Source organism: Cryptomeria japonica, chromosome 1, assembly GCF_030272615.1.
Source record: "Cryptomeria japonica chromosome 1, Sugi_1.0, whole genome shotgun sequence".
Lineage (NCBI taxonomy): Eukaryota > Viridiplantae > Streptophyta > Pinopsida > Cupressales > Cupressaceae > Cryptomeria > Cryptomeria japonica.
Window position 1 is genome coordinate 402,540,212 of NC_081405.1, and position 14,686 is coordinate 402,554,897.

The window sequence follows — 14,686 nt, forward strand, 5'->3', positions numbered from 1 at the left end:
AGGATTTGAATGCTTAAAGTTCTATAATCCGGTGACAACTGATTCACCCCCCCTCTCAGTTGTCCTCTGGTTATTTGAGCTTTCTAATAGAAGGGCCATTTCTTGGCAATAAAGACTAAGCCTAGAGTGGGGCCTTATCTATAAATAGCAATAGGTCTTATGGGTCCATCCCGATTCATGGTAGATTGGTGGTCGTCAATTTTTTATAAAAGGAAGATCAAATGACTACGTTTAAAACTTCAATTAGGCCCTTAGGAGGACTTCATGGCATGATCTCATGCATCTATCTGCATGCAACATGGAGGATCCTACAATTGAGATTAAAAATCATAGACAATAAAAAATTTAAATTTTTTGTTGGAGATTGGTTGTTGATTCGATGGTCAACAACCTTTTTTCTGACCTAGTTGGCCCTGAATCAGATCGGATTTTTACTCACCCACTCTCAGACCTCCACCATAACTCCAAAAGGGACTCTACAAAACAATTTTAGATGCCATCTATGGCTATTCAATGCATATTGAAGACTTTTTTCTCTACAAGTGCCACCATGATGCACACCAATGCAAAGACTTTTCCTTTTTGTAGAGATTTTTGCTTCTTCCTAGTAGAAGAGGATATCTTCTAGAGCATTGTCTACACGCAGATTAGATCATCTTCTTGATTTTATCCCCTGTTTGATATTTTGTAACCTAGCCTTAGTAGGGTTAGGGTTTCTAACTATAATCCAATCAGAGTTATGCCTAAGATACAAAGGCAATTTTGTAACCCTATTATAAAGAGATCTCTCCTCCTTTTTTTGGCAAAAAACTTATGTTTCTCTGCAATTGTCAAAATTTCTTTGCCTTCATATCAATATAATTAATCTATTTTGCCTTTATTCAGTTCAAACAATTTGTGTAATTTGTTTACCTTCTTATCTGAATGCATTTTTATTTGTTTCCTTAGTGTAGGTGATTGTGTTAATCCCTCTTTTGATATCATTTATGGACTAGTTTTAGTTCCTCTTGCCATCTTACAAGAATTCTAACCCTCACTCTTCACTTAGAACTCTGATTTGAATAGGATCTTGTGCATCCTTTGGTTAGTTTCATATTGATGTTTTGTGCAGATATAGGCAGGGAAGATCAACTTCAATCTAGGTGCAAACCTCTTTCCCTTTCAAGCATTCCCTTTTCCCCTTTTTCTTCTCAAAACCAATAGATTAGGCTTTATATGTGTTGGATTAGACCAACACCTACATCAGATTGACAAGGAATCCAACCATCTTGAAGACTCATCCTCACACTATGCAAGGTCCCACACTTGGAGGCTTTTTCAATGTTTCACAAGGTTGATTATCAAGGTTATTAATTAAGTGGGCAAACTTTTGTGATAACAATAGAAACCTTAGATGCGAAAAAGCACCTATTCACCTGAGTCTGTATGTCTGTGCCTAGAGAAAAATGTTGACCATAGGCATCTCCAACCAACCGAGCCCCCTAAATAACATCATCTCACTTAGTGCGAAGCTGATCTCACTCTATCTGCAACTGGTCTCACTTAGTAGTAAACCCATCCCTCTACTGGATCCAAGTGATCATCTCATGATGAAAGATAGCCCAGTCATCTATCCTATGCTGATCAGACCTAGCTAGGGCATCCTCTAAGCTCTGGATCTGAGCCCACATCACCCCTGGATCATCATCACCTAGATCCTATGCACCTACCTATATAGTAGGAACATCCTCAAGCTTTGGCATGCCTGCATCACTAGAGATTTCCTCTCCCTCGATGCTCGATGATCCTGACGAAGAGTCATCATCTCTGTTACTTGACTCGGTATATCCATTGATGTCTTCCTCCTCATCCCCACCCTCTCCCTCCTCGCCTACATCTCCCTTGTCATCATCCCCCTCATCACCACCATCCTCATCATCATCCTTGTCATCCTCACCTCTCCTCCTCTGCCATGTCTACTACTTAATTTGTTGTGTTGTAATATGAATAATAGGATTAGTGAGAAGAATAGGGTATGATCTCACCCACCAAGCATCATACTATGGTGTCATCCCAACACCCCAACCCCACTGCATTGTATGTAATTTATCAAACACCGTAGAGGCAACATGAGGCTCTATGCAGGCTCCCCAGTCAAAAACCTCTCAAGAAAACCTCACAAAATAAGTAACATCAGGTAATCCCTATACCTCACCAAAATGTCTCTAAAACACGGCCCAAGAGATGCACCTTAATGATAATGATCCTCTATGTCTCAACTGTCTTTCCGATCAAGTAGAACTGTTGTAGGAAAAAAGGTAAATGTTGTGCATCATCAACACAACCAGGCAAATCCAAGTAGGGTCTCCATATAAAGTTCTACAACATATCAATCTGAGGTTTCCAATACAAGGTGTTCCTTGTACCCCTGTGTCTGATCCCGATAGTGTATCTGAAAGCGTAAGGATCCTCTACCTATAACTGAGCATGAACCATTGGTCTAAAGATGGCTGTGTGCTCCCAAGCTGAGACCTGTAGGAGTGTAACACCATATTTGATCAATCGATACCTCAAGTAGACATTATCATGCATCTAATAGTATAACATCACCAAAAGGCATGGTCCCCATGCATATACACATCTATCAACAGTCATACCATACAAAAACCTACCCCATCTAGCTGGAAAACCATGACATCTCCTATCAGGAAAAAGAGGACCTTCTATAATACTACAAAGAACAATAGTCAAATCATCATAATCAGCCTCAATCTAGCCCAACCTATCTCATATTAGCTACTCATGTGGAGATCTCATTCCTCACACTCAAATAGCTAACATAAAGTTGTGACACATGCACTATGATCATAAGTAACTCTCACCATGGATTGGTATGTGAAGAATGAGCCAAACATCCTCAAGTGTGATGGATGCCTCACCAGTCAAGAAATGAAATGAGCATGTCTCTGAGTACCATCACAACTAAAGTTATAATCAAGGCCCTGTTGGCGGTAACCTCAAGCAAATGAAGAACATGGTATAGACCCACCTATCGAATCATGACTATCTCCTCTAGCAGTAACTATGTAAGCAATGCGAGTTCACCAGGCCTATTTTGCCTAGTAATTAGAACACCAAGTTTCTCCTATAGAGAAGAAGGATAAAATGTCAGATATCATAGGTTACACAATAAAAAGAAACAACTATGCAAATTATGCAACATGATTAAGACTCTCGCGATACACTTATGACTTTTGTGAAGCATTTAGGATGAGTGTGTAACATTTACAACTCATGCAATACATTTATTGTTGGCATTTTTGATGTTTATGTTGTGATTGTCATTGATGGACACACACTTGTATTGAGATCCCCTTTATATGTATGAGCTAGAGCTCAACCAGTATTTGTTCCAACCGGTATGTTGTATTCTAGTCTTTAGACTATTGGTGATTTTGCAGAATGTATTTCCCGGTCTGAAGTAGCATGTCGACCCCAAGTGGTTCGTAGATCTCAAGCAGTATGAGGGAGCAAAGCGGCATAGCACATTCTTACCAGTCTTCATTTTTGTCAAACTGGCAACCGGTATTTTGTATGAACTGGTAATACTCTATGATGAGTTACCAACTAGCATTTTGTGATGAGTTACCAATCCACCGATTGATTGATGGTGCCAACACACTGATAGTTCTTTTTGTGTCATGTTACTGAGTATGTCTAGATTCATTGAACCTAGGAAATTTTAATGTAATCCTATTGGACCGACATGAAATCAGATTCCTTTAAAAGGACATCATGTCTAGGGTTTTAGGTTGTTGCGGAAAAGGGTTTATGTTGTGACTAGGGTTTAAGGTGGTTGATGAGTTGTTGTAAAAGCGATCTTGTCTGAGAAGATCAAGTTGTAACTAAGAGAGAGATAGAGAAGACTGAAGTAATGCTGGAATGCATTAGCAGTGAACTATACTGGATCTAATCAAGAAGTCTATGCTATTAGATAGATCAAACACTTGTTGATTACTCACATCTTTGACAATTCTTTAGCCCTTAACTGGGTAGGCCCAAAAGCCTTTGTAAAATCCTCTAACAAGGTGTTTCACTTCTGTGAATCTAAAATCCTCTAACAAGGTAGTCTTTAATTGGACTTATCTCCTAACAGAGATTGAGATTCCTAACAGGATCTGTTCTGGTGAAAAACATTGTAAGACCTTAACCAGTCTGGTTTCTATTATGCAGATAGTGACTTGTGAGTTCCATCTCACTGTGGTTTTTCCCATTTGGGTTTCCACGTCAAATATCTTGTGTTATGGTTGTATTGCTTTTGTGGGTGAATGCTTTACTTGCATTTTGGTTTGCATGTGTGATAACTGGTCTATCTGTTAAACTGTTTTACCGGTTCATCTTCAGACTGTTTAAGTGTTTTAGTGCATTAATTTTTGGCATACTAATTCACCCCCCCCCTCTTAGTATTCATCAATTGGTATCAGAGCCTACCTTTCTATAAGTTTAACCACTTGGAAAGAGATATGGGAGAATACACCTTGAGGGAACTTACTCAATGGCTCACTCAGTCTGAGCAAGCCTATGATGATCTTATGGTCAAATACAAGGCATCTCAAGCAAAAAGGACAGAACATGCAAAGAAGCTGATGGAGCTATTGGAAAGTAGTTATGAAGATGAAGCAAACATGGAAGCCATGATTGTAGAAGTAAATAAGATGAATGATTCAAACTCCAATCTGAGAAAGGAGTTGGAAGGACTGACTATTCGATTTAGTCAAGAGCTTGAGAACTAGAGGAAAGCTGAAGATCTGGTAAAGGACAGAGATCATGAGATCTCCAAGTTGAAACAAGAGATTAGTGCCCTAAATGCTCAACTTCATGAGAGCAGAATGGAAAAGGAAGACATGCAAGGAGAACTGAACATAGCCATCTCTGAAAATGCAAGACTAATGGAGACAAATACTGCTATTTCCAAAGAACTCTCTAAGTAAAAGGAAATACTTGCTAAGTTCAGCAAAAGTACTGTCAAATTAGAGCAAAAGCTTGAGTCATCTAGACCGGTAAAGAATACCAACGGACTTGGTTTCTCTAGACATGAGGAAGGAGAATCCTCAGGACAAATGCTGAAGCATCAAAGAAGCAACCGACACTCAAAGGAAAAGGTTAGCAAAAATTCAAACCTATTTGCTTTAACTATCTTAAAGAAGGACACACTGCCAATATATGTAGGAGCATAGCCAACAATAATTTTCCTTATTTTATCAACAATGTACCTAGATCCAATAATTTCAATGGTCATTGTTATGCATGCAACAAGTTTGGGCATAAAGCATCTAAATGCAAGTCTGTCATGAACAATACTGGAAGATATCCTTAGAGGACCCAAGGAGCTGGTCCGAAATCTTTTGTGAACCGGAACCCTAACCGGTTTAATGCTCACAATTATTAGTCAGGCAACAATGGTTATCAACCGGCAACCGGATGGAGAGAAAACTATTGGATTTGTCATGGACATGGTCACACTGCTGCTACATGCAGAAGGAAGAATGGAAACATGAATAATGGACCTTGGAGAGCACCTGGATTGGTTTGCTATCACTGTAATAAACCGGGTCACATTGCAAGATTCTACAGAAGTAGAAAGAGTATATTTGATGATATACCAGTCACTCAGAAAGGAGAAATTGATGTTGAAATAGTTCATGCAGACATGAACAGAACCTGGAGGAAGAAAGCAACAATGTTGGAAGAGGAACTAGTTTTTGCACCTAGTGTGGAAATATCGAAACTGACAAACTAAGCTCCAAAGAGGCTTAGGGGGAGCAAACGGCGAAATGATTGTGAACCCCCAGTTACACAGGTAAAAGACCTTAACCGGTATGTGATACCTATCGCTTCGCAGAAGACCAGAAATGGAAAAAGAGGCAAATTAGGGTTTACACCCTAATAGAGGAGCATTAATGGTGGTAGGTGAGAGACATGTATAAAAGCATATTTCAAATCATTTCTCACTATCTATTTTCAAGCGAAGAAAAGGCGATTTGAGCTAAGATTTCAAGAAATTGACAAGTCTTGAAGGAGATTCAAATCTACTTTGCAAACGGTCGTGGAGAATACAAAGTGGTGATTTGGCAACCAATTGACAGTGGAGTGAAGCAGAATCAGGAAGCCCTAAATTCGCATTGTAAAGGTATTTTTCATGTTCTTGAAATACTCAACAATGGCTTCCACATCTCATACCAGTTCTAGTACATCCATTGAGTCAGAAAGTTTTATTCAAAGGAAGTCCAAATATAATGCCTTATCACAAGTTTCGGCTGGAGTCATAGTTGAAGAGGGAATTTCAGATTATATTGATTGCAAAATAGAAGACCTAGGGTCTTTAGCGATTCACACCCAGTTAGGTTTATTTTGCAGCAAGGACAAGAAAATCAAACCGGAGTTTAGTATCCTAGAGAAGAAGAAACTCCATAATGCAGTATACTTTCTGGAAGACTTTACGGAGGATCACATCAGGATCATCTTGAGCAGAGTCCATGGTGACAAGATGTACTTGGAGAGGATGCATGATATCATGCCAAAGGCAATTTATGTAGTCACCGATTTTTGCAACACAGGGGAAGTGCCAGCCCTGAGAATGGTAAGCAAAACGGAAATGGCCAAGCTCACCGGTTCAACAAGTGACTCACAAGGAATGATAGTCAATCCTATCAAGGATGATCTGGTGAAGTACGCCTACATGGTGATAGGCTACAGAACATTCTCAGCCAGTAGGATTAATTCTGTATCTGCCGCAGTAGTAAATGTCGTTTACCGAATGATTAAAGAGGATGCATCATTTGACCTATGCACCAGTATGCAGAGGCAAATCCTATCTAATCTGAAGTCGATTAAACAAGATAATGCACTAAGATTCAAATTTGGACAACTATTGGTTGGGTTGTTCTTCTATTTCCAAGGCTTCTTTCCTAGAGTAGGAGATGTCCAGTGGTCCCCTGACCAACCAATAACCAAACAAATCAAGGAAAGCATTCAAGCTATTTTACCCTGAGGTGCTAAACAAGTATTTTGATGAGTTCAGGAGGAAGATGAGTCAAAGGGTGAGGATCTTAGGCGATATTGTTAAGAAATATGAAGATGACATTTGTTTCACCATCTAGGTGGACAAATGCCTAATGGAGGCTGTTGAGCCTAGAATGGAGGAAGTGGAGCCAATGGGCTATGAGGTTATGTATGATATGCTGGAAGGGTATGCCTCAACCCTTATTTCCTCACCTCTTGATCCTAAGGCTAAGAGGACCAGAACTTACTTGGAGAGGATTGCACCAGCTGAGGAACCATCTATTAAGAAAGGAAAAGAACCTGTAGCAAAGAAAGCAAAGGCAGTGCCTATAGCATTGGCACCGGCTACTACTGCAACTCCAAGAGTGACCAAGTGGTCACCTGCAAAGAAGAATCCAGAAGTAGCACCGGCAAAAGTCTTCGAAAGGAAAAGGAAGACTAAGTCAATTGAACCGGACTCCGAAGAGACTGAGTCTAATGAAAAGCCAAAGAAGGCTAGACAGACAAAGAAGATGAAGAAGAATGAACCGACAGCATCCGCACTGGTAAATATTGATATCTCCTCATACAAACCTTTGACACATTTTCAAAGGATAGTAAAGAACATTAGGAGAAAGTTACTTCATGATTTGATAGATTATTGTGATGATTTTAATAGTGAGGAGAAAGATGAAGTACTACAAGAAATTATTCTTTATTTGTGTAAATATGACTGATCACCTTCAGAGATTAAATCTCAGACATTGGATTCATTATTTAAGGCATTAGATAATAAATGGCACATTGCCATAGAAAAATAACAGGAGATTAGGGAGAAAGTCTTTGCACAATACTTTCCCGACCTCTCAAATTCAGAATTATCTGATGTTTTGGATCAAAATAAAGGACTCTTCTTCACAAGGAGAAGAAGACTCTGGCTGTTAGAGGGGAGAATTGATGATGTTGAAAAAGACACTCATCAACATATGGATTATGCTATCAATTCTCACAAAGCATGGATGGCCAACCTACAAGCGGAAAAAGAATCAGTTGTATCCAAACTGGATGAAGTTTTTGATGAAGAAGGAAACCCAGTTGAAGAACCAATTGACACCATTGATGTCGATGCACTAGACATAGAAGATGTCACTCAAGCCATACCTTTTGAGGGAACATAACAGGGGCAACAAGCCAAATAGGGCAGTGAGCAAGACAAGGACACACAAGAAGTGGCTGAGAAACAGACAGAGAAGAAGAAGAGGGATGAAGATGAGAAAAAGAAGAAAGAGAAAGAGGAAGAGGAGAAAAGAAAAGATGAAGATGAGAAAAAAAGGAAAGAGGAAGATGAGAGGAAAAAGAAAGAAGAAGACGATAAGGTAGAGAAGAAAAAGAAGGAAGAGGAAGAGAAGAAGAAGAAGGAAGAGGAAGAAAAGAAAAAGAAGGAAGAGGAAGAGAAGAAGAAGAAGGAAGAGGAAGAAAAGAAGAAGGAAGAGGAAGAAAAGAAGAAGAAGGAAGATGAAGAGAAAGAAGAAGAGAAGAGGAAGGAAATAGAGAGGAAAAAGAAAGTAGAGGAAGACAAGGCACAAGAACAGAAGCAGGAAGTAGAGAAAAGGAAGAAGGAAGAAGTAGACAAGGCAGCGAAAGCGATGAAAAGCACATAGATGGAGACTCCGAAGGAAACCAGGAGTCAAGCCAAATCGGCTGATATCTCCAGTCCTATCGATCTCCAGTCTGCTAGTGAGTCAGAGCTTATGCAGAGCATCAAGGTTGCTCAAGAGCGCCTTGAAATCATACAAAGAAAAAAGGAGCAAGATATCATTCAAGCAGTTGTAGACACCCTTACCGATTTGATCCCCAGTACCAATCTTCCCAGCACTGAATCATCACTAGCACAACTCAAACTACTATGTATTGTAGTGGATGATCAGGTGCAGAGCCTGGAAGAAGTAGCTGAGGCAAATATCAAGAAAGAGCATCTAAAGGCTCTTAACATTGCTCTGGTGAAAAAGTTGAATGAGCTTTGGTCTGAACTTCTGAAAGACCAAAAGGATATAAGGGACGCTTTGGATGAGGGAAACTTGCTACTAAGCAAAATCTGTCAACCCCATCTATTCTGCGATGATGTGCTAGCTCAGAAGCAAAAGCTTCAAAGGGACTTACAGTCCTACTTGAGCACATTTAAGCCACCCTATGATTCATTTGCAACTTATGGGCAAATCATTCACCAGTTTCAGATCCAGTCAGCCCAAATGGAGCAGGAGATCAGTACACGGTCTAGGGATTTGCAGGAGCTTCAACTAGTTTTACTTCCACGTCTACAAATTCTTCAGAAGTGTTATCTGAACTTGGATGCCTTGACAGTTATGCAGGAGATGAGCATAGTTGATGCAATGGAGGAACAGGTATCCCAGATGCAAATAGAAAAAGAAGTGGCAACCTCCCTACTTGAGTCCTGGTATCTATCCATGAAACAATTTTTGTAGGACTATAAATCGGTTTTTGACAAGTAATATTCATTGTCGTCATAAACTTTTATTATTTTAATGGAAGCGGGGTTGTTCAGCGGTATGTTGTCATTGTTGGCAAAGGGGGAGAAGTACTTTATCTATTTTGGAGAAGAATAGGGAGAAGTATCTAGCTTTAAAATTTTGATATATGTTTTGATATATGCTATATGCTCTGATATCTCAATGTTTATGCTCTGTATGCAAAATTTCTATACATTGTATTGATTAAGGGATAGTGTGTATGCTTAGGGGGAGCAATTTTGTTAATGGCATGTTTTTTTTGGTAAAACACTTAGATGTCAAAATTTTATTTTCCTAAGTGTTGCCATTAATGCCAAAGGGGGAGATCATTGGCATTTTTTATGTTTATGTTGTGATTGTCATTGATGGACACACACTTGTATTGAGATCCCCTTTATATGTATGAGCTAGAGCTCAACCGATATTTGTTCCAACGGGTATGTTGTATTCTAGTCTTTAGACTATTGGTGATTTTGCAGAATGTGTTTCCCGTCTGAAGTGGCATGTCGACCCCAAGCGGTTCGTAGATCTGAAGAGGTATGAGGGAGAAAAGTAGTATAACACATTCTTACCAGTCTTCATTTTTGTCAAACTGGCAACCGGTATTTTCTATGAACTGATAATACTCTGTGATGAGTTACCAACCGACATTTTGTGATGAGTTACCAATCCATCGATTGATTGACGGTGCCGACACACTGACGGTGCTTTTTGTGTCATGTTACTGAGTATGTCTAGATTCATTGAACCTAGGAAATTGTAATGTAATCCTATTGGACGACATGAAATCAGATTCCTTTAAAAGGACATCATGTCTAGGATTTTAGGTTGTTGCGGAAAAGGGTTTATGTTGTGACTAGGGTTTAAGGTGGTTGATGAGTTGTTGTAAGAGCGATCTTGTCTGAGAAGATCAAGTTGTAACTGAGAGAGAGATAGAGAAGATTGAAGTAATGCTGGAATGCATTAGCAGTGAACTATACTGGATCTAATCAAGCAGTCTGTGCTATTAGATAGATCAAACACTTTTTGATTACTCACACCTTTGACAAGTCTATAGCCCTTAACTGGGTAGGCACAAAAGCCTTTGTAAAATCCTCTAACAAGGTGTTTCACTTCTGTGAATCTAAAATCCTCTAACAAGGTAGTCTTTAATCGGACTTATCTCCTAATAGAGATTGAGATTCCTAACAGGATCTCTTTTGGTGAAGAACATTGTAAGACCTTAACTGGTTTGACCTTACCCAGTCTGGTTTCTATTCTGCAGATAGTGACTTGTGAGTTCCATCTCACCATGGTTTTTCCCATTTGGGTTTCCACGTGTTATGGTTGTATTGCTTTTGTGGGTGAATGCTTTACTTGCATTTTGGTTTGCATGTGTGATAACCGGTCTGTTTGTTAAACTGTTTTACCGGTTTATCTTCAAACTGTTTAAGTGTTTTAGTGCATTGATTTTTGGCATACTAATTCACCCCCCCTCTTAGTATTCATCATTTATAACCTATGTAAAATCAACAGTCAAATGCAACACATTTAAGGACTAATGTGACGTAGGTATACGCATGTGAAGCATTAAGGATGGATGCAAAATAGTTAAAACCTATGTGAAAAGTGTTATGTGAAACATTTAAAAAGAGGAGCTCTAACAAATTTTAAAAAAATCCAAAAAATAGGCAAGAATCGAGCAAATTTTTCTTGGAAACTCACCATGCCTCTAGTGCCAGGTGGATGCTTGTACGATTAGACTCACTTGGACAAGTGGAGTTGTTCTTTGAAGTCAACCATCGTGATCAAAAGATTAATGAATGCTTGAAAATCACTAAAGGAAGCTATGAACTCAAAACAAAGTAAATGAGAAAATGAAGGGTTGAATTTCTATTTATCACCCAAAATTAGGGTTTTTTCCCTCCAAAACGATCATGGACCCCCTTAACTTCAACACACTTGTAGGATAGTCAAATGGACTCGAAATTGTGTGAAACTTGAAACTATAGCTCACTAGCATTGTATCATTAAATTGGTCTCAATTCCATAATTTTCCGACCACTTTTCTGAGGGGGCATATTTACACCCTAAAGCGTCAGTGGGGCATACTAGGGCAGGAAATTTTTCATTTTATTTGAAACAATATCGTTTCGATATTGTCTCAAAGAGGGTTAAATGTAGACACCTAAAAGTGTCTTATTGATGGCTTACTAATTATTCGTCTTATTAGTTAAATAATTCTTTAATTCTTTAATTGATCCTATTAATTTTATTCTTCCAAATTAATTTAATCATCACCTTTATCATCTTACTAATTACTCAATTTCTATTCTATTTCTATCTTAATCAATTAATCATCAACCCTTGTCTAATATTAATAAAATATTTATTATTTAATTAATTACGAATTAAACCATTAATTGAATAATCTTTATTATATAATTAAATTCAATTTCTGATATTTAAATAATTTCTTTAAACTATTTAATTAACTAAAATTCAAAATCCAAATCCCCAAATTCTAATTTCAATTAATTCTAGTGAATGTGCATTTCAATTTCATGATTTTGAAAATCTAAATTCAAAGAATTTCTAAATCAAGTTCAATTCACATGCAAATCAAATTGAATTTGAATTAAATATCCTACAACACATGCTAAAATTATAACCCATTAATCAATTCTGTTAACTCACCAGTTAACTTAGTTAACTCTTTAATCTCCTTTTTCAACTCTAAATCAGCTTTTTCTAACAATGGATTCAATCACTCATCTCCCTAGTTAACTTTGTTAACTAATCAATCAATCTAGTCATCTATTCAATCTATTCACTTAACAATTCAATCTATTGAGTTCCACCTCATAATCAATCCAGGGCAAGTATCAATCTGACTGTGATTTGACTTGAGTTCCACCTCTCAATCAATCTTCTCCAAAAAATCTATAAATTCAACATCAATTCTCCATTTTCAAGAATCATGAACTTCAAATTTCTATGGTTTTTCAATATCTAAGAGCCAACATTACTCAAGGAAGAGAAGGAAAATGGAAGCGATATTTATAATAGGGGGTTTTTCATTTGATTAATCATTTATTTGAAATACTTTTAGTGATTTACATTTTAGAATTGTTAATTAGTTATGGATTTGTGATTTCCTTTTACTCTAATTAGATTTATTATTTGACGATGATTTTAGACATTAAAACAAGAAGGAATAGTAATTTTGAGGTTATGATTCAGTCTTAGGACTTGACCTTGTGATTGCTCTTTGTTTGGAAGTCCTAATTACAGATTGTGCAATCTATTCATGTATATGGATTCTTGATGTTCCTATTTGTATATCATATGTTTCATGATGCCTATTTTGAGGCACAGGGGATAGGTTAACTATGTGCATTAAGGGGGAGTGGCTCTCTGATGCAAAGAGTCTTGGAGCTTTGTTTGTTACACCTTCTTGAGTGACTTGTCCTACACAACACTTCAACTACTCAAGTCCTTCCTATGGCACTTGGAAGGGGTTGTTATAATGAGACCTCCAAGGTTTGAACCTTCTTGACTTGCCTCCTAGGTATAGCCAATGGTTTATGGACAATCAACTTCACCACTTGAGGTTGCCACCTCAGTCACTTACACACTCCTCTCCTGGGCTCCAACCACTCCTTCAAGGATCTCAACACACAATCACTTCCTATGGTTTCCTAATGCATCTACAAGGTTTCTTAAATGTATTTTGAGGTTTAAGGGTCACCAAATCCATCGCATTGGCTTCCTAACCCTTCTAGGTCTCTACCGACACCAAAATAGGCCTAATTGCATTAGCCCTCCTTTACTCAGTTTTAGGGTCTTAATTTGCAAAAGTCCCAAACAAGCCTATAAATAAATCATGGATTTGAGTACCCTTTTGGAATTTACAGATAATACTAGAAAAGTGCATCTGGGTTATCCGTACAAGTGGGGTTTCCAATGTTGCACTATTTTGAAGGGTTTAGGCCTCACCGGTGACTTGGCAAGATGGGTCTAAAACTCTTCACCAATAAAATCTCCTGCTCCAAAAAATTTGGGAAAATTCAAGGGAACTCTGAGGGCTTTCCATTCATGTGTCACTTGGTCCCGCACCAATCCCCATGTGCTCATAAATCACACCTTTCTTGCTGTCCTAACTCACCTACTCCCAGCAGTGAGCCTAGGGCTTCATTGTTTCTCCTTCTCCTGGACCTGCAACACCACACACCCTATTATAAAGCTATGTAAAGACCCTAACCTAAAATTCTTAGTGATTTCAACATATTCCATCAAAGAATGCTAAGGTTAGAGCCATTTCTTTCTCTTAAACCCTACTTGCAAGGGTTTTGCTCCTAGTTGCAAAGAATGGAAGTAATCTCTACAACTTAGGACAATCAAACCTGAAAATCAAACTTAAAGAAGAAAAATACAATGAATACTCAGAATTTCAATGTATTTACACCATCTAGTCCATACTGGACCATACAAACAATGAAAATAAGAGTAAAACTGTCAAAACCCGATGGAAACAAGGTTGCTTCACACACCAAAAACTTTCTCTTCCATTTCCAATCCTCCAACCTTTACAATGAAGTGAATTTTTGGCTTAAATTCTCTTGTTTCAGTCGGTTCAACCAACTTCTAACGCCTAAAACAAAAAATGCAACTTTTGCAAGAAATAGCAAAATGTTGCTCAACAACTTTTTACAAGTTTTTGCTCCAGGATGCAATTTTGCATTCTAATGCATTTTAAGACTCCTGAAGGTCCTCAAACACCCTATAAGACCTAAACACAACTCAATTTACCCCTAATACATGAATGCATTCATCTAGAGTATTTCACGTGTGAACTACCTAAGCATCTCACTTCTCAGGCTGTCAGCATCCTGAACACAATTGATTCAAACCAAAACTTGGACAACTCAACCATGGCTCTACTGAGTCCTCAATGGTTGGTCCATTATAACATCACAAAGATAACACACAAACTTAAAAGAAAACCAATCTTTCATACTTGGAGTGTTAGGTGCCCTGCACCATACTCCCTTGGGTCAAAGAACTCAAGTCCCTTGAGTTATAAGGTCTAAAATCTCCACTCCATGCTGAAGTATATCTGCCTCTGACATCCACATAGCATTTGAATCAGGTAACCC

At 38.2% G+C, this 14,686-nt stretch overlaps 1 protein-coding gene across 1 annotated transcript in view; it reads right to left on the reverse strand.

Moving 5' to 3' along the window:
• Positions 1-1,709: 1,709 nt before the first annotated feature.
• Positions 1,710-14,686, reverse strand: part of LOC131857515 (uncharacterized) — a 98,920-nt gene continuing 85,943 nt past the window's right edge. The window contains exon 2 of the mRNA XM_059210175.1: positions 1,710-1,946. Within this exon, the coding sequence (XP_059066158.1) occupies positions 1,710-1,946 (237 nt within the window). The remainder of the gene's footprint in view (positions 1,947-14,686) is intronic.